At 40.8% G+C, this 18,363-nt stretch overlaps 1 protein-coding gene across 3 annotated transcripts in view; it reads right to left on the minus strand.

The window, feature by feature from the left end:
- Positions 1-18,345, minus strand: part of LOC109629280 (RNA-binding motif, single-stranded-interacting protein 2-like) — a 30,454-nt gene extending 12,109 nt beyond the window's left edge. For 2 of the 3 annotated variants that reach the window (XM_020086936.2, XM_020086935.2), the window contains exons 1-4: positions 18,161-18,345; positions 7,336-7,502; positions 1,879-1,937; positions 1,121-1,212 (exon numbers count right to left, since the gene is read on the minus strand). In XM_020086936.2, coding sequence (XP_019942495.1) covers positions 1,121-1,212; positions 1,879-1,937; positions 7,336-7,502; positions 18,161-18,232 — 390 coding nt within the window. In that variant the 5' untranslated portion in view covers positions 18,233-18,345. The remainder of the gene's footprint in view (positions 1-1,120; positions 1,213-1,878; positions 1,938-7,335; positions 7,503-18,160) is intronic. The other variant, XM_020086937.2, reaches the window with a different exon arrangement.
- Positions 18,346-18,363: the final 18 nt, after the last annotated feature.

Here is an 18,363-nt window from a genome sequence, read left to right on the forward strand (position 1 = left end):
AGGGAGCAAGGTGTGGCTCGTTGTGTTTGTGAACAACACTGCAGCAGCCATGGTGAAGGTGCAAACAGGTGAGGCTGCACTCTGGAGTTTGATATTAAACAGATTTTTTTATACTATTTTTAGACTGTTTTCTGCGACCTGAAGTAACCCAGTGACTCGGAGGCCGCTTTGTATATTTAAGTTTTTATAGTGGTTATCAACACCTCTGACTGAGCACATGTTGTCTGGGTGAGACGAGGTTTGGTGTCCGGTGGCACTTGCCAGGTATTGAGATACACAGGACTGTGTGGCACTCTTACAGAGGAGGTACAGTGAACTTAGACTCAGGATTTAGTTGCACTTGGACCGGTTCAGATCAACTGGCGGCAAGGATAAGTTACAGTCTTCCAGGGCTGGGCTGAGAGAGACCCTCATGTTACATTGCAGTGGATCTGTTTGGATGCGGGGCAGAGGGAGTGGGCGGGCACAGTGGGGTGGAGCGTATTAAGTGCTGGTGTCAGCCCCAGGCCCAGACGATGGACAATGCCAGCCTATTGTGCCTGTCCCATTGATGGTGGGTGTAGTGGCACCCTCCCCTAGGTTCCCTCAATGGGGAGCCTGAGAGCCAGAGGGATCAGCTTAATGGGCCGACAAGAGTTGCTTTGACTGCAGACGCTCGGACAAAGATCTCTGAACAAGCGCTACAACAGGAGCAGGTTAGCAACATACACAAGCACAGAGACCAGGGTGTGAGGGGAGAGGAGAGCCATGAAGACAAAATGGGAATGAAAAGAAAGTCAGAGAGGACTGGTTGGTTCTGCTGCATTGGCACAGGTTCATCCAATGAAAGTATGATGGAACACACACCTCCCTATAAAACAGAGTTTATCTTGTCCCCTTGCCAAAAGGACACTGACTGGGAATCAGGCCACAGCAGGTAACACTTTTACATGACAGAGAGGGCGAACCAGGGCAGAAAGGGACAAAGACTCTTGAGGGTCAAAATTTAGCTGGGGGCTCGTCACAGATCAATACATTTTAGAGAAAGGTAAGATAAGATCAGATCATTGACTTGAATGCGGTGGGTAAAATTTGCAGGTTAAAGTAGAGGTGGTCATATGAAGAGTTTGCTGGTTCTTACTTTGGCCATCTGAGCCTGGACCCCACTGGACTTCAGAGCTGTAACAGCTTTCTGCGCTGCTGCTGGACTGTCAAAGTCTACAAAGCCATAACCTGTAAAAAAAAAAAAAAAAGACAAAAAGACACACTTCTGTTTATACTGCTGTAATGTTTTTCTGTGGTCTATACTTCTGCATAGGATAATTTAAGAGCTCAATCCAAATCCTATGCGTGGTGGTTGTCTATACTGTTGTATGCTATTGTGTCTGTGGGCTGGTTAAGAGTTGGTCTTATTGGTCATGAAAATCCCACCTGGGTCAGTTTTAACAGTTTTTTTATTTGGCTGTCGAGCATCACTCTACAATTAGACCACTATAATACTAGTTCACAGATGGGTTTCTACCTCTAGCTGGTGCCTGACCAATTTATTGGTTGGCCCATAAAAACAGCTGATGTAAGCCTTTCACAAACATGTAGGTATTTGCATTCATACTTGACATTTGAAATCTTTTATTTTACAAAATGAACAAAGCAAAAAAGATATGCATTTATGTTTTGGTGGACATCCATTCTGACTGTGCTCAGACGTTTTTCCTAATTTAAGAAAAATACATAACCAGACGTAACATCTAAATTTGTGAGGTTTATGTACTGGCAGGGGAATTTTTTAAATTTTAGACAGAGCAGTTTTTTGGCTGAGCTGTCTTCTTCAACATGTAGAAGTATTCTTTAAAGAAGTAGCCAAAACCCCACAGCATAAGTTAAAGCAAACATACTCACCTTTACATTTGTTGGTGGTTTTATCCAAGATGGCCTTGGTTGACACAATCTTGCCATACCTTCACAGGGACACAACAACACAGAGAAGAGGATCATTGACACATGAGGTGACTGTAGGGTAAAGAGAGGAATCTGTTCATACTACATGCATACCAATCCTTCCCCCACTTCCTTGGGCTGCATGGCTACAGGTGTAAACATGAACACTTACTCAATCAACTGTCTTTTTTAATGTCACTGAAAACCCTTCCGCCTGTCTGCCGCTGGATGTTGTTACCACGGTGTTGTTTTTGACAGACAGGAGACAGCACCTCAGGGCCAGAAATAATTTGTTCCAGGTCTGTCTTTAGTAGACAAATAGACTCGCACACAAACGCACACCTACTCCTACATACAGCCCTGCTTATGAATATTTTTAAAAGTCAAAAACTGTCGTTAGCAGGAGTGTCAACTGCGCGTTTGATCCATTTAACTACACACAGATGAAGTAAAATGGTGTGTGAAACATAAGCCAGAAATCTAACCTGGATTTTCAGTCCACAGATGTCGAGCGGAAAACATGACAGAGACAAGGAGAATCAGCAATGCTAATGCTAATGTAACAGTAATGCTGTATCATAAAATATTCAGCGAACGAAAATCACCTTAAAAGCCGTAAATTAGATGTGTTATGTAAGACGTGGAGACTAATGGAATGCAGTGTTATAAGATGGTGCATCAGCACTACAGTATAAGACCTGCCCTTGTCTGGTGCATTAAGCCAGCGAGGGAGGCTGGTGTTCCTCTGTTTGGGCGACATGGCGTCTGGGCGGAATGTACACTGTAACCTGATGCTTCACCCCTACGGTTTGCCTGCCTTCCCACCACGTCCCCCTCTCCCTCTCTCTCTCTCTGTTTTTCCACTGTGGCGTCACAGTGCACTGCTGGGTCCTACGCTCCGGCCTTGTCTCAGTGGACGTTTGCCCGAATGACTCAGTTCTGACTGGATGGTCACAGTGGAGACCTGAGTCACAACTGACTCCAGAGTAAAAACACAGACTGAAATAATGGACTGTGTTTGTGTTTAAATGCTGAGGCCTTGTCCTCTCTTAGGATTCTGTTATGTTCTATCTGAACAATGAATCTTTCTATGAAACACAAATCTAGGTTTATTTCCTCACTCCAGCTACAACAATAGGCTCAAACTGCATGATCTCAAAATTCATCTAATTCTTTGCTGCTAAAGCAAGTGCAGGAGTCACTGGATGTAATTATTGTGAACCTTGAAATAAAAAAAGATATATGTTAAAGGAAACCTAATCACAGAGCACATAAATCATTCATTATCCATTGCTTAATAGCCAGATGACCTTTGCATTGCATATGTTTATAGTTTCCAAATGGCATCTACAGGCTGCACTGACAGAGGCAGGAATACGGACACACTTCTTACAATCTCAGATATACCATCGGCTATTGTCTGACCATGAATTAGCCTCTGGGGGCAATGGCCAATATTTCGGGGCTTCTGGTTTAGACAGTGGATATCCAGGCCAAGACTCTGTCTTCTGTTCTCCATACACTGTTTACAGTTGGACTAGTTTCTTTTATCACACAAATCAAACAAGTCTCAACAAAAAAACACAAACAGTGATACTTTTTGTAGGTGTTTTAGGTCCAGACGACATTTTCCACCTCTTTTGCTCTCCACACAGACATTTGTCAAACTAGAAAAAGAAACCAGAAGACTTCAGGCCTCAACATGTTGTTCTTTGCCTACAGTTTACTATACTCTTTATAGAGATTGACTATTTATAACTGCAAAGGAGACAATAGAAAATCTCCAAAGTTAAAGAATTTAAAACAAAGCAGGTTTGTTCTTGCAGAGTTCCTCTTGACTAATAATGGGAATAAAACTGTAACTGTTCACATTTCAAGACCAATACAGGGAATTTGTTGTTCTAATATACCTTTTGAAACCTTTAATATTGTGTAAGACTTATATTATGTCTGACCCTAATTAAGATTCACAAATATAAGTCATACACAATAAGATATCAAATGGTGTATACGTCACAATTTCCCTTAATATAGGCTATGTGCCTAAATCTGCAAATGCTTTGTGTGGAATCTATTTAATTATTATATTGTGTGTTTCTATATATATATATATATATATATATATACAGTCCAATGTACAAAATAACAGTACAAATGGTTTGAAAATGACAAAGTAAAATGAAGGACAAAACAAAAACCATGTGTTACATCTTGCTTATCTTGAAGCCAGCAATGGTTTGGTTGCACTGATGAAAACTGGTATTCTTTCTCTGGCCATTGAGGTTGGCAGATTCAAAAAAATACCAAGGAGGAAAACAGATTGCACAAACTATGTGACTTTGGATAAATGTAGAGCAGATTTGTACAGTACAAATACGCCCAAATATTTAGATGTACAGACTATCACTATCTAATACCTGGAAAGAAGCACATAGGTCTAATCCAATGACTATAAATTCAGATTTTTCAATGGAACTTTTTTGCCAGTGTTCTGCATGTGGCTTTTATCAACTTGTGGTGTCTTGTAAGCCCATGCAGTCTGGGCAAAGTAATATGCACGACATAATAATAAAACCTTGTTTATATCACCATAAACTAAATTAAGGTCTGTAGACTTAAAAACAAAAGGCCTTTGTTTATATTATTATTCTGATTATAACGATGTTAGTCGCTCTCATTAACTCTGCCTCTGAATTACCTGGTTTCAAGCTCTAAACATGCAGAATAAAAAAGTCTTGACTTTTCATTAGGAGCATGAACAAGAAAAAAAAAGCTGCGTTTCATGTTTTCTGTAACAGAGGGAGGCACAGAGAGAGTTCAAAGGTCTGATGCAGTGACTGCGTGACCCTCAGCTTACCTCAGCCCCTCTGCAGCAGAACGAGCAGCCCACCACACTGCGCAGGCAACAGGGACTTAAAAGCACGCTCTGACCCATATACAGCCATCTGACATTCTTTCCCAGCAGGCCGTGCTACTCTTTTCCCACTCATTTAAGTTTCCTCTTCAAGGGTAGACCTCCCAGCCACCCCTGAAGCCTCCCACCTCTCCACTTCTCCCCAACACTTCACAATGACTTCTCTGTTAGTCCTCCACTGTGTTTCAAAGACCAACCACAGATTTCAGATTTTCCCTTGATTGTTGGAGCTTTGAAAATGCTTGTGCAACTTAGTCCTGCTCTCCAACATGAACATGATTATCAGATACATACTGTGCACGTTTACTCTAGTGAGCCATTATGTTTCAGAGGCTTCCTCAGAATGGTTCAAATGGAGAAGCAAACACACATTTTAGATAGAAAGCAGCTGCAGTATTGGTCAGAGTATTAAGTCAGGTTTTATTAGTTGTGGTCAAAGCATGTTCAGGGAGACGTGTTGTTACTGTGACTGATCCGTGGGAATTAGAGATGCACGGCCGAAGTTCACAAATCACTTCTGTGGCTCACAGCGTGGCCCTGACCTGCAGCAGTCAAAACCAGTTTGGCTGCTTTATTACTAGGTTTATCTCTCTCTCTCTCTCAGTGTGTGTGTGTGCGTGTGTGTGTGTGTGTGTGTGTGTGCGTGCGTGCGTGCGTGCGTGCATGTGTGTTTGTGTACATACTATAGAGGCTGGGCTATTTATCTGGGGGTGATTAAGACTAGTTCACTGCCTTTGAGCCAATTCAGCCTCACTAAAAAAAGGGGAAGGTTAGATCAGGACATGAGAAGGCAACATGCTGTACCCTTCTCTGGCCCCTTCTCTCCGTCTTTACCCCGGCCGGTCTCATCTTTATCCTGACTCTCTGCACTCTCACATTCCTGTGTTTCCCTCGAAGGCTTCAGCATTTTGCTGACAATGTCTTGTTCCAATAATTGTCAAGATTTAATGAAACTGACAATAGTTTAAGTAAATCAGCATTCCTATTCACAAACTGCTTTTCTTTCCCTTCCTGCCTAACCAGCTGGGCTTTTTTCCAAACATATAATTATGGCTTTAAACAATTTAATTTAATGTATCCAACAGATGAGGAGCCACGCTGCAGACACAACAGATGTTATCTGCTCACAAGAGGTTAGTTTTAACATGACTATTTCTGTGATTTGCCCAATCAACACACAATAAAGCAACACACATGAACTATACAATAAACCACTGACAAACTTAACAAAACATTCATTTATCATCTGGAGTAATGGTGGGTTATCAAATAATTTCATATTATGAATCTATGATCTACTTTTAAAGTGCTTAGCAGAGATGGATCCACTGTAGCTTCACAAACTAGCAGAATGATTATCTGATATAGTCATACATGCACTAACAGTATGGGTGATGAGTAGCTGTCGCCAAAGAAAAGACATACAACTGTGGAAATGGTTCGGCTATGCACGCTTAGATGTTGTAATGTTATCTATGAACTTTGTTGGGCTAGGGTATAGGCCCATCCGTAGGTAATATGAAAAGTCTATCAACTACCTTAAAAGGAAGCATCCAAAGAAACATGTTTCACTCATGTAGCTACAGCCGCATGTCACCAGGACCCGAAACAAATCATCTCAAAAAAACTACAATTGAAAAAATTGTAAAAATACATTGAAAAGAGGGGACTGAGGCGTTCACATCCATCTAGTTTAGGATATGGTGCCGTTCAAAGCTGAGGGCAACTTGGGATTTAGACACCGATGCACACGTAGGTTGCACGATAAGATCTGACAGTGTCTTTTACAATATATTGTGTTTTCAATGGAACAAATAGGCAACCCAAGAAGACCATCGGGTTTCAAGTTTGGAGATTCTCAACATTTCAGAATCAGGACTCTTGTGGTGGGAAACAGAATAGCAACCATTAATGGCTAGCTCAAAGCTCTACAATGTTCTTTTTAATCAGCCAGCAACACCAGATACTGCGGGCCACCACCATGATTGAAACGTTGTTCTCATTTATAGCCAATAGAAGACGCCTATCTCAATGGAATACATTTATGAGCTGCCTTTCTTATCCAGCATGCACCAACATTAGCTTAGCTTAGCATTAAGACAGGAGGCAGGGGATCTGTTGACAAAACAACTGTTTACCTATCTGCCAAAAATGTCTAATGGTTGAAACAATGTTAAGTCAAAAAAACATGTCAAACGATAATTGTTTAGAGTTGTTGGTTGATTGTTGGTTGTATCAGGCTAGCTGTTTTCCTCTGCTTCCGCTCTTTATGCCAAATTATCCTGCTAATGTTGATAGCCTCACATTATGATTGGTGTCAGTCATCTCATCGAACTTTGCGAGAACGTCAAAAGGTGCATCTCCAAAAAATGACATTCTACACCTTTAAAAATAAGAATTTCTCATTGCAGCTCCCAAAAAGAAATATTTGTTAGTGTGGCTCCGTCTATATTCCGACAATATTCATGGGGGGGGAAAAAGTTTTAGTTAAAGGAATCACTCACGGCTGGCAGAGTTTGACCAGGTCTTGGTCCGTGGTCCCCGGGTGGAGGCCGCGGATATACAGGTTTGTTTTACTCAGCTGTTCCCCTCCCCCACTGCTGCTGTTGCTGCTACTGTTGGTGTTGGGACTGGGGGGCGCCATCTGGTGGCCGGAGGACACATAGGCCTGCTGACATGAGAAAGAGACATCAGAACAAATTTTCTCTGCATGAACACAAAGAATTCACTTTTTGAAAACACTCAAATATCAGTAAATACTTGACAAATACTTGTTTATTTTATTTTACTAAAAGCCTGCTAACCTCAAAGGAATACTGCAAAATGTTTAGAGATAGAAGGCAATCCTGCCTAAGACAGATGATTATCTTGGTGCTGCGGAAAGTGATATCATACAGCTCTCATGTCAACACTCACCAATACTGCATTCTGAGGGGAATATGGGGCCTCTTGGCTGCCTACTCCATATAGGGAAAAGGGGCCTCTATGCTTTCTCCATGTTGAGTAACTTCTTTTTACTTTGAGAACCACACAGTAATCTTGTGGTGCATATCAAAAACCTAAAATCTCAAAATTCAATCATACACTACATGATGACAAATCTTATACTGGATAGTTTTCTCTGATTTTTCCTCTGCTGATAGATAATGGTGATACTGCAGATAAACAAATCACTTCTGTTCAACCTGGTATTTTTCTCTTTACAAGCCAACTCTAACATCGTAACACTGATTAACACCGTAATCTGACATTTCCCTCTCAAACTGTGTGTATGATTAACAGTTAACAAGAGCCTGAGATGCAGAAACAGAGTTCAGTTCAGTCCACATGACATACGAAGTCTGTTTATGAAAAAAAAGAGATGAATAAACACAGCGCAGCAGGAATTTATTAGGACGTCTACAGATGAAACGGTATGAAAATGTAAGGTCATAACTGTAGAGACCAAAATTATCGTGGTGATCAGTATTATAGCTGTATAAATAAAATAAGATGAAAGTGTTTAAAACAGTTCAGATACACTGAAATCATTTTATTATTATTCTCTCTCTTTCCCTCACACTCACTCACACTCACACACACAGTCTGTCTTCAGTCTTGCACTTGACAATGTCTCCAAACTCAACTTATTAAGCTGCTTTCAGACATGCACTGAACTCTGCAGATCCTCCATATTTTCTCCAGAGGAGATGCACATGTGAACGCAAATGTCCGAGTGAGAGCCCCGGACACAAAAATGAAAGAAAACCTCCTAATGTTGTGCATGTGGATAATTTTTATCACCAATTCCACAACTGATGATTTTAGCTGAGCAAAATATATTTGGGCAACTTAATTACATGATGTGTTATCAAAATCAAATATAGATAGATAGTCTGTAAACCATAGACTGTAAATATGGACCATGCATCTCCATTTCCTCCCACTATCCAGAAAAGACGGCAAGATATTCCAGATACAATTTGGAGCTGAAGATGTAATTTGGAGCCTGAGTGTGTACAGTGGTGATCAGGTGGAGGAGCCGCGATAGCAAGGTCCCACATGCACAACACAGCGGGGGGTTCTCTGCACAGACGCGTTCACAACAGCAGCAAATTCTCCGCAGGATTCAGGTGAGGGTTGGTGAAGCAGACAGAGGCAGTACTTAACTTATTGATTCTGCTGCAGGGATCAAGTGTTTTTGTTAACAGCACATTGACACCAGCGTCAGCTTTTACCACGACAAACTATGGACATCTACAGCTAAAGCAGCCATAAACTGTGTGGCAGTCAATTAGTCAGTGGGTCAGTAAGAGGAACGTGAAAGGCTGTTGCGAAACAACCAGTGCATCATCTCAGTTCACTACAGGATTGGTTGTCTTTGGAGAAATTTAACCAACTTGTGCATAGCAATGAAAATAAATACATTTTACTGGGTTACATGTGGTTCCATTATCACTTTCACCATAAGGAATACCAGGAACAAATAAAGTGGCTGTTCTCCAAATAAGATTGAGGCAATAAATATCAAGACCTCAGTATAGACTAAGCCTGGACCCAGCAAAATACTGTTTATTTACTGTGAGAAGGGGGACTTGAATCACAGTGATTTTACAAGCACATGTTGCGTATGAAGGAATCAGAAGAAACATGCTTTCTGAAGGAGCTCAGCAGGGTCCTCTGAGTGCAGCAGAGGACAATGGGATAATTTCAGGACAGAGGACAGGGTCACTGATCCACTGGTGTTTAGGGGAAAGCCCAGCAGGATGTCATGGTCACACCAGGACCACCAGCAACATCAACCAATCCGGCTAATTAGTCGTCATCCATAAGCCACGGAGCCCCTTCAGGACAGCCTCAGTGACCTCTATTCTGCCTGAAGCATGGCAGCCGCCTCAACAACAACGGATTCATTCCTCTGAGGATAATCCTCTCTTCCTCTATCGCTGAAAATACTGTGAAATGTTTGCATGTGTTTGCTCAGTTAAGTAAAATGAAGACACAACCTGCTCAAAGTAAAACTGAGAGAGAGGAGGCTTTGTGTTCTTTTCTTTCATCTCTTTCATTCCAGGAATATTTACACCATCCTGTCTGTGAGTAACGAGGCAGGAAACAACAGGGTGGCCTGTACATACAAGACAGGACTTAAAATTCAAGACATATTTTACTATAATGGTGTCTTCTATGAACATGTATTGCATGTTTGGCACTTTGTCTCTACTTCCTGAAATCTAAACAGGGATAATAACTATATGTGTGACTCTTTAATATTTAATGATGACCCAACTTGGCTTTTTCATTCTTGCTTGAAATTAGAAAAATCCAGATGAAAATTTTGCACTTAATATGCAAGCTCAACAAGCTAGGACATAGAAAGACAGAATTTGAATTTATTGAACTTGTTTTATCGAGCAACTGTCCGCCCCCTGTAAATTTGAATAATATATTAATACATCATTGATTTCTTTTTTTTTTTAAAGCCCTTATTCATTTCTGTGAGTCTACAACTTTTTAGCCAGTGGACATTCTGCAGAACAAATACAGCACAAGTCTGAAGTTTATCTAACTTGTCTCCGTGTAATTTATGATTAATATGTTTTGGAGGCTGACAACAGAACAGTAGAGCAGAGACCTTTAATCTCATTCACACACTTTTTACCAGAGCCAATTCAAACTCCAGACTAGCAGGAGCACATTATTGCAAACACGCACACACAAACTACACATTAATACAGCCACATCATGGTTGATTGTAAAACAATTTAGCTGCATTACATCGCTAATACTTGTGACCTTTATTATGAAAAGACATTCGAACCTCCTGCTATTCTTTGTAAATTGAAAAAGTGTGTTTGGTTGTAATCTGAGTAGGTAATCTGTTCTAATAACAGATTACACTGATGTCATTGTAAAGTAATTAGTCAGTAATTACATAAACATCAAAGCTCACTTTAAGTGTAGCATAAATGAGTGCAAAGTAAATGCTCTTAAAGTCAAATTGCCTTCATTAGACTGTCTGGGTATTTTGAACGTTGAATTCAGTGCTACATGTTTCAATTAGTGCTGACTCTGTTCACTGTCCTTAGATTTGAATTCCAGTCATTTAACAACAGTGTTTTTTCAAATGTACAATTTTCTGTCAATAGTTTATAAATAATAATAAGTCATGTACTACTAATCCAGTCAACTTCCCCGATGTGACAGAGAACTCCATTATTTACTCAATCAGTCCTCCCATCATCTCTCATATGTTCTAGGAGCCCTGATTAATTTAGATGAATCTAATTCTAGGCAAACTGCAGCTGATCACATACAGTTTGCTCTATTCTCTAAAAACTGCACTTCAACAGTCTGTGAAAACTGCTAAATTGATAAAGAAAAAACTGTAACAGAGTTACGTGGCACATTGGAAGGCTTTAACAAAACTGTGCTCATTCACTTTGAATGAGGTGACCTCATGTTTTGCCGAACTGCATTGTGGTTCGCTTGTGCTGCGTACAGCAGAAGCTGTCGTCACACCCACTGTCAAGCGTTAACGCAGCACATACATGTGAATTCAACGTTATACCCCCCCCCCCCCCCCAAATAATCTGACCTTAAGGAAAAACATATGGCTTTTAGTGAGAAGAGAAAACACAAAAAGGAAAGAACTAACCCTCACACTAAGAACAGTACCTCTTAAAATTACAACACCCCCCAAAAAAAGAATTAATTAGTTAAAACATCAGTGGTACAGTCGTGTAACAAAAGGTCACGTTCGTAAATTGCTGTCATAAGAAGCCTTGTACAAAAAAGGCTCAAAAATATCACTGGATATTTTTAGGACCAAAATAAGGATAAGAATCAAATACATTTCTAAAAATACAAGTTTCTTCTCATCTTGATGTAACTTTAGATCAAGACAGGAAGCGTCTGTCTCAAATACATCATGTTGTTGGTACTAACTTACTTTAATCTGTAAGTATTAAATTAAAATATAATCATTAAAAAGATCATTTTTAAAGCTACACTTTATGTCTTTTCAGACATATAACTGTTTAGAGGACCAGCTTCTTTTTAGACTCGCTCCTTTGTTGTTTTATCTCCGTCTCTCCCTGTGGGGCTTCTCCAGTTGACCCCAGGTTGACCCACAGAATTCCATGGATTTCCTGGCTCTTGGGGGGTCTGTGTGCCTTCCCATGTCCTGTCTGCTCCCCTCTGGAGTGGCTGTTTTCTCCTCAGGCAGAAAAGAGCTATGAGCGTCTGACCAGCTGACCGACTTACATGCTAATGCACGGATTTATAGCCTCGCTGAAAGTGGATGAAGTTTCCAGCTTGTATAGAATTACAGTGCCACTTTGCTTTAGGACCAGGAGGGGAAATGATTCATGGATTAAGATTTTTTTTTTTTTTAATCAAATCTCAGAAAGTCTATTTCCTGTCATCATCATTCTGATACGGACAAAAACGTATTCATTGATTGGTGATACTACATATCACCAAATTGTGTCATTTACAGTGGAGCCTGAAAGAAAACGACATAAGGATAACAATATTACAACCAGCTAGGGATCTCTTCAAATATTAGCCGAGGGTTAGGTGAGGACTGTGTGTTCTGGTGTAAGGCAGAAGGCAGGAAATCCTCTGTCTCTGTTCCTGATCTTATCACACAGCCATTTGAATGAAGAGCGCTGCATTCCAACCAGGTGACAGGGACACCAAACTCACGTCCAGACTCGTTCCTGAATCCTCTTTTCTTCCCGACTCGAACCCACCTCTTCCTTTTGTCTTTTCATGAGCACCTATAAGTCTTCCAAATCTTCCTAATCACATCTTGATACACATGCACAGCGCAAATGCACAGGCAAGCATGCGTGGCTTTCAAGACAGGTCAGGTGACAAGAGCTGGAGAACTTGGAAACAGATGCCTCCAGACATTGGCCCTCAGCTCAGCTCAAGATCAAACAAAATCTGAGGCACACAGAGTGTCTGGCATCACTGAAGCACTTGGCATCGGATTTCTGACAGCTGTGCTTTCTCCATGGGCTCCGTCTCCCTGCGTACCTGTTCACCTTGGCTGGTTCGTGCAGTTGGCACAGAAGCAGGGGACCAGTCCAAAACATCTGACACATTAAACAAGAGTTAGATAAACATACAACTGGTACAAGGCCAACAGGACAAAGGTGACTTTACAGGAGAGTTCAGCGAGGATGAAATCACTGAAGCCTAAATGATTGATGTCTTGTAATTGTGATGAAGATACACACCAAGTTGGACATTTTAAACTCTAAACTTCATCCTGATGCTGTGGTGTTCAAGTTACGGAAAAACCTCTATGAATCACCTAAGACACATAATTCAATATTTCCTGTTACTTTATCAAGCAACATATTCACCAATATCTGGAGCTATTTTCAGACATGAATTTGTCACATCTAGACATTTTCCTGATACTTCTTTGACATTTATGGCGTCGGCCCTTGTGGCCAAAAGCTCTGGAACTCTCGTTGACATCTTTGACTGTTTCATCTACGTGTATGGCTCCTCTTTTTCATCCTGAGATATTTGTATTCTTCCACTTTGCGTTCCTCACATACTACAAACGTAATCAACACGCCCATTTAATCACTGTGAATTTTCCCAGCTTTATTCTAACATGGGTTCGCTCAGACATTTCACACAGGGGCTGACAGGAAATGTCTTTGAATATGTGCAGAGCAACTTCCTCTGACATTTCTGTTCCCACATACAGAGCCTCTGGAACTTGACCGGACTTCAGTGCCTCTACTGTTTGGTGTAGATTGATTATCTCTAAGTCATAATGGGTTTAAATTAAAGTTAAAAATGAAAAGGCTAAACTATCAACAGCGTTCTTACTTGTAGGGAGAAGCTACTGGTAGCTTATTTGAAACAACGGCTGGCACTCATCACAAGGTGCTCTAAGCGTAAAGCTGCATTTACTGTATTAAAGGTCAGTGACAAAAGATGGCAAAAATGTTATAAAAACGTTATATTTTGTGTTTAGTTTGGTTTCCTTAAATTCAAAGTAACATTTGTACCATTCTTCACAAAGGATAAGAATTAAAGTGCCTGAAAATGTCAATGTCAAATCCACTTAGGTGTGTGTTGGTGTACTCGGAAAATTTATCTTTTTTTTTTTTAATCTCACATGAATAGTGTAGATTTTTCTTTGTCTTTAACCACAGTTTGGTGCTGGGCAGGTTAGCACAGTGGCTTTATCAGTGTTAGTTGGGTGAAAACAGCTTCCTGTGGTTGACCAAAACAAGTTAATGAGAGCTGTTTATAATAGAAGTGGATTTCCATGTTTTTTGCCTATTCACTACCAAGTTTCAGTTAATTTTAAGTGTGATAACAAAATATACCTTGAGTGACCAAACGTCTTGCACAACCACCATCCTGCTTGAGAAAAAATTGGGAAGTGTGCAGATAGATAAATGTGAAGCTGATTAGCTGCCAGCCATCTGTCAAGTCTCAGTGTTGTTAGTGTCAAATATCTACTTTGGTGTCATGTGTTAGTACGACTGTAAACTGGTCACTATTAAATATATTCAAAGTACAAAACTGTATTCACCTGAGTGAGCAAACACAAAAATGCTCTCAAGTCAAACACTGCAAAACATCTGACATTGTAATGAATGTCTGTCAACATTGAATGTCATGTCATTGCTGTATCGGCATTGAAAGTGATAGAATTGTCGGCTCATGTTCCAATCTTACACTTGATTTTCACAACTACAGTGAAGTAAGGAAAGAAAACAACTCCTTTTAAATCCAGTTCAACAGAGATTTGGCTAAAATCATATTAGTGTTGCTTTTACACAACAGTTAGTTATTATGATAGCTAACGATGACTTGGTGATAACTTCTTTGGGAACAAATAAGGTAGTTTTTTTCAATGAGTGAGTAAGATTTCTATGTTATAAAGTAAAATGTGTTTTAAATGTTTAACTTGTTTGTTTGACTAGGTTTGAGCTTTTTAACTGACATCTTTTATGAAGAAGCATTATCAGACAGAGTAGGTTTTGAGGCATCCGGAGCTTTGAAAGTTGACATTCATTGAGAAGAACTTTGTCCGATAAGAGAACAAATATCCAATTGACAAGTACAAAAACATGCCTTTTGATGAGGCCCTGAACTAGACGCATGATACCTTGAGAAGTGACAAGCCGCCTCCTGTTATTTTTCCATCCAGGAAGCTTTACACAGAAACCAGCCAAATTTGATTTGAGAACATTAATTCTATTTACTTGAGGGAGGAAATGAGGTGCGGAGTCAGGGGAGGAGCAGCTGCTTTAAGCACTACAAAGACACAACGCTTTTTTAGTTGTCACCCTCTGCAACCACTTTGCACTCACAAAGAGCGCTTGTCTCAGCTCCTGACGTGTTTTTATTTGCGTTCACGCTTGTATTTTGTGTACTTTTACAGCTCAGGTTAGTAAGAATGTGAGGTAGAGATACAAAGAATGAGAAGGAGGTGGAGGGAGCGGAGGAATCACAACACAGGAACTTGACCTCTGCCTGAACTTTAGCTGCACTAAATAGAGGAGTCTACGAGAAGATCATTGAAATACAAACTGCAATGAAACAAACTCAAATAGTACAATCAGGGCTGCAATCAACAATATTCCGTATTAATTAATCAGTTAATCTTATTGGTTAATTGTTAAATCTATGACATCTAACAAATGGTCTTAATACAGCTTCTCAGAGCCTACAGCAGCATGTTCAAAATGTCTTGTTTCGTTTGTCTTTAAGTCCAAAACGCAAAGATATTCTGCTTGCGATGATATATGACAAAGAAAAGATGCAAATCCGCACATGTAGAAGGCTGGAAACAGATCATGTTGACGCCATAAATCTATAAACAGTTGCTGATTATTTTTCTGTATATCTAATCAATTACTTTTAAGCCCTGAGTGCAAGAGTCAACTGCAAGTGTTGCTTTGGCCTAGAAAAAACATAACATTAAGTGTTGACACTTTATCTACATTGAATCATACAAACATTGAACATATTGTCAGAAAATGACCAAATGTAAAAATGTGAACCACAAGTGCTGACACCTCCATTTCTCACAGTGTCAACTTCCTTTCGAAAAGTGCCGAAATGAAATTTGGTCTAAGCCACTTCTAGCTCAAGTAAATAACAGCACTGAAGTGTATACACAGTAAACATCTAATGTGAGGCGTATGCATGTGTGTGTGTGCGTGCGTGCGTGCATGTGTGTGTGTGTGTGCGTGAGGACTTTAACCAGTTTTAGGAGCAAGGACAAACAATTCATAGACAATGCTGTTTTCCTCAGACAAGCCTTTCAAGTGTTGACATCAGATCTGGGAGGATGAGCAGCCAGGCGGTGCCCAAGATCACAGACAGACAATACGTCAATAAACATTTTCAAAATGCCTTTCGTGAGCAGACACACACACGTGCACGCACACACACACAGTCAAGCATACAGAGCAGAAGAGGACGAGGAACTACCGTGTAGATTCAATTTCACAGATAATGGAGGAGCTTTTATCATCGCTAAGAGGCCTTTATTGTCCATAAAGAGAAGACACGTCATACAGTGAGAGCAAATCAAAACAGACTATTCAGGAAAAGGGCAGGGAAGCAAAAAACTTTAAAAAAAATAAATTTAAATGCCAAGCAATGACCCTAAACATTTGGCATCTTTATCAATTGTTTTCAATTGTTCTAGTCAACATTAAAGGGTATAATCAATAGCAGTATAACAAAGGTTCAATGTATATCAATATGATGCTTACGCAATGTAGAAACATGGTATGATTTGTAAAATGTGAATGTGTTTATCATTCTCTGCTCATAAAGAAGAGTTTATTCAAATATAACTTTTGTCAGGAGTGACTCTAAATAAATGGTATTTTTGTATCCATGTTTTATTGTTGGTATCTGTTTCAATGCATTTGCACAAGAGTGTTCTTCCCTCAGCTATTGGTTTCAAAAGTGAAAGCAACCATGACACAGCTCGATAAAACAACATCAATAATTAAAGCGATATCATTTTTCATCAATCACAAATATATGTTGACACGATGCTGATACATTGTGTAAGGAGGACACAATGTGAGGAGGTGTAACACATAATGGATCTACTTTAGATGGGAAAGATTTCTTGCTGTTTATGTTCCCTGCTCATAGGAAGAGTTTAAAACCACATCCTTCACTCACTACGGTTTTTCCCCTGTTGACAGGGGTTTTCTGGGTAGTTTTTCCTTTCCCTTGTTCAGGGTTAAGGGAGGAGCACCTTGTAAACCCTATGAGACAAATTGTGATTTGTGAATATGGGCTGTACAAATTCAATTTTATTTATGGACTCAAGAGCTGAAATCAGCCATTGAAACTTATACAGTTATAATACAGTTTATTTATCATGATAATAATCGATATTGAAATGTATATCTTGATGGACTTGATGGAAGTTTCAGTGTAAAACGATTGTTATATTTGATTGATTGTAGATTGTTGCCTCTGAATGCATTTACACTTCCTTCACCTATTGGTTAGAAAAGTGATAGTGTCAACAGAGAGAGGGGGAGAGAGGGGGAGAGAGGGAGAGAGAGGGCTCGATTCATATTTCTGGGAAAGTAGTCATCATGGAGTGGAGGGTTTTTCGAGGGGTGGGGCAAACTGCGCCTTCAAATGGGAAACCAGGAGAAGAGGAAAAAAACTTAGCGAAGTTACGCGGCAGCGCGAGACAATGAAGAAGCAGATTTAACACGAGACGCGATCTGACGGAGGAAGAGTTGGTTTTGTAACATGTTCGCCACAGACACCCTCTCTCTCCCTCTCTCCCCCCCTCTCTCTCCCTATCCCTACCCCCACTAACACGAACACTTCCCGGCTCAGACGCGCTGCTGTCCCGACACGGTCCGCCACACTCACCCGTAAAAAAAGTTGCTCTCTCCGGCATTGACTTGTCTTTTTGTTCCTGCGAGTGTGAGCAGGAGCCGACATCCTTACTGTAGTAGCACGCACACGCACGCGCCCCCCCACACACACATACATATATATACACACACACACACACACACACACACACACACAATCGCTACCACATTAAACAGCGGTCGCACAACATGACAGGACCGAGCTGCGGCCACTTCCCCCCCGAAAAAGCTCCGCATCTCCGCGGCTCCACTCCATGAAGTCTGAAGTTACATTCACTCCGCTTCGCCTCTCAAGGACACTGCAGCTCACACTGTCACCGTGTTTCTCCTCTTTCTCTCCGCGGCGCACACAGACGTGTTGTCCTGCGAAGGGAGCGAACAAGCCCGGAAAATGTTCGGCATAAGGAGAAGGCCCGAAGGCGCTTTTTCTTTTTTTTACCTTTTTGCTGGTTCTGCTGTTGTAGCCGCTGTATGGGTTGATTCCTGCCCTTGGCGGAACGGAGAGCAGCATTTTTCCTCGGCGCTGTGAGCGGAGCGGCGAGCACAGCCCAGGCTGCCAGCTGACGTCAGCAGCTGGGGAAGTGAGAGCCTGGAGTCCCGCTGCCTGACTGCGAGTGGTGCTGCTGCTGCTGCGGGAGCCAG

This window comes from Paralichthys olivaceus, chromosome 2, assembly GCF_024713975.1.
Source record: "Paralichthys olivaceus isolate ysfri-2021 chromosome 2, ASM2471397v2, whole genome shotgun sequence".
Taxonomy (NCBI): Eukaryota; Metazoa; Chordata; class Actinopteri; order Pleuronectiformes; family Paralichthyidae; genus Paralichthys; species Paralichthys olivaceus.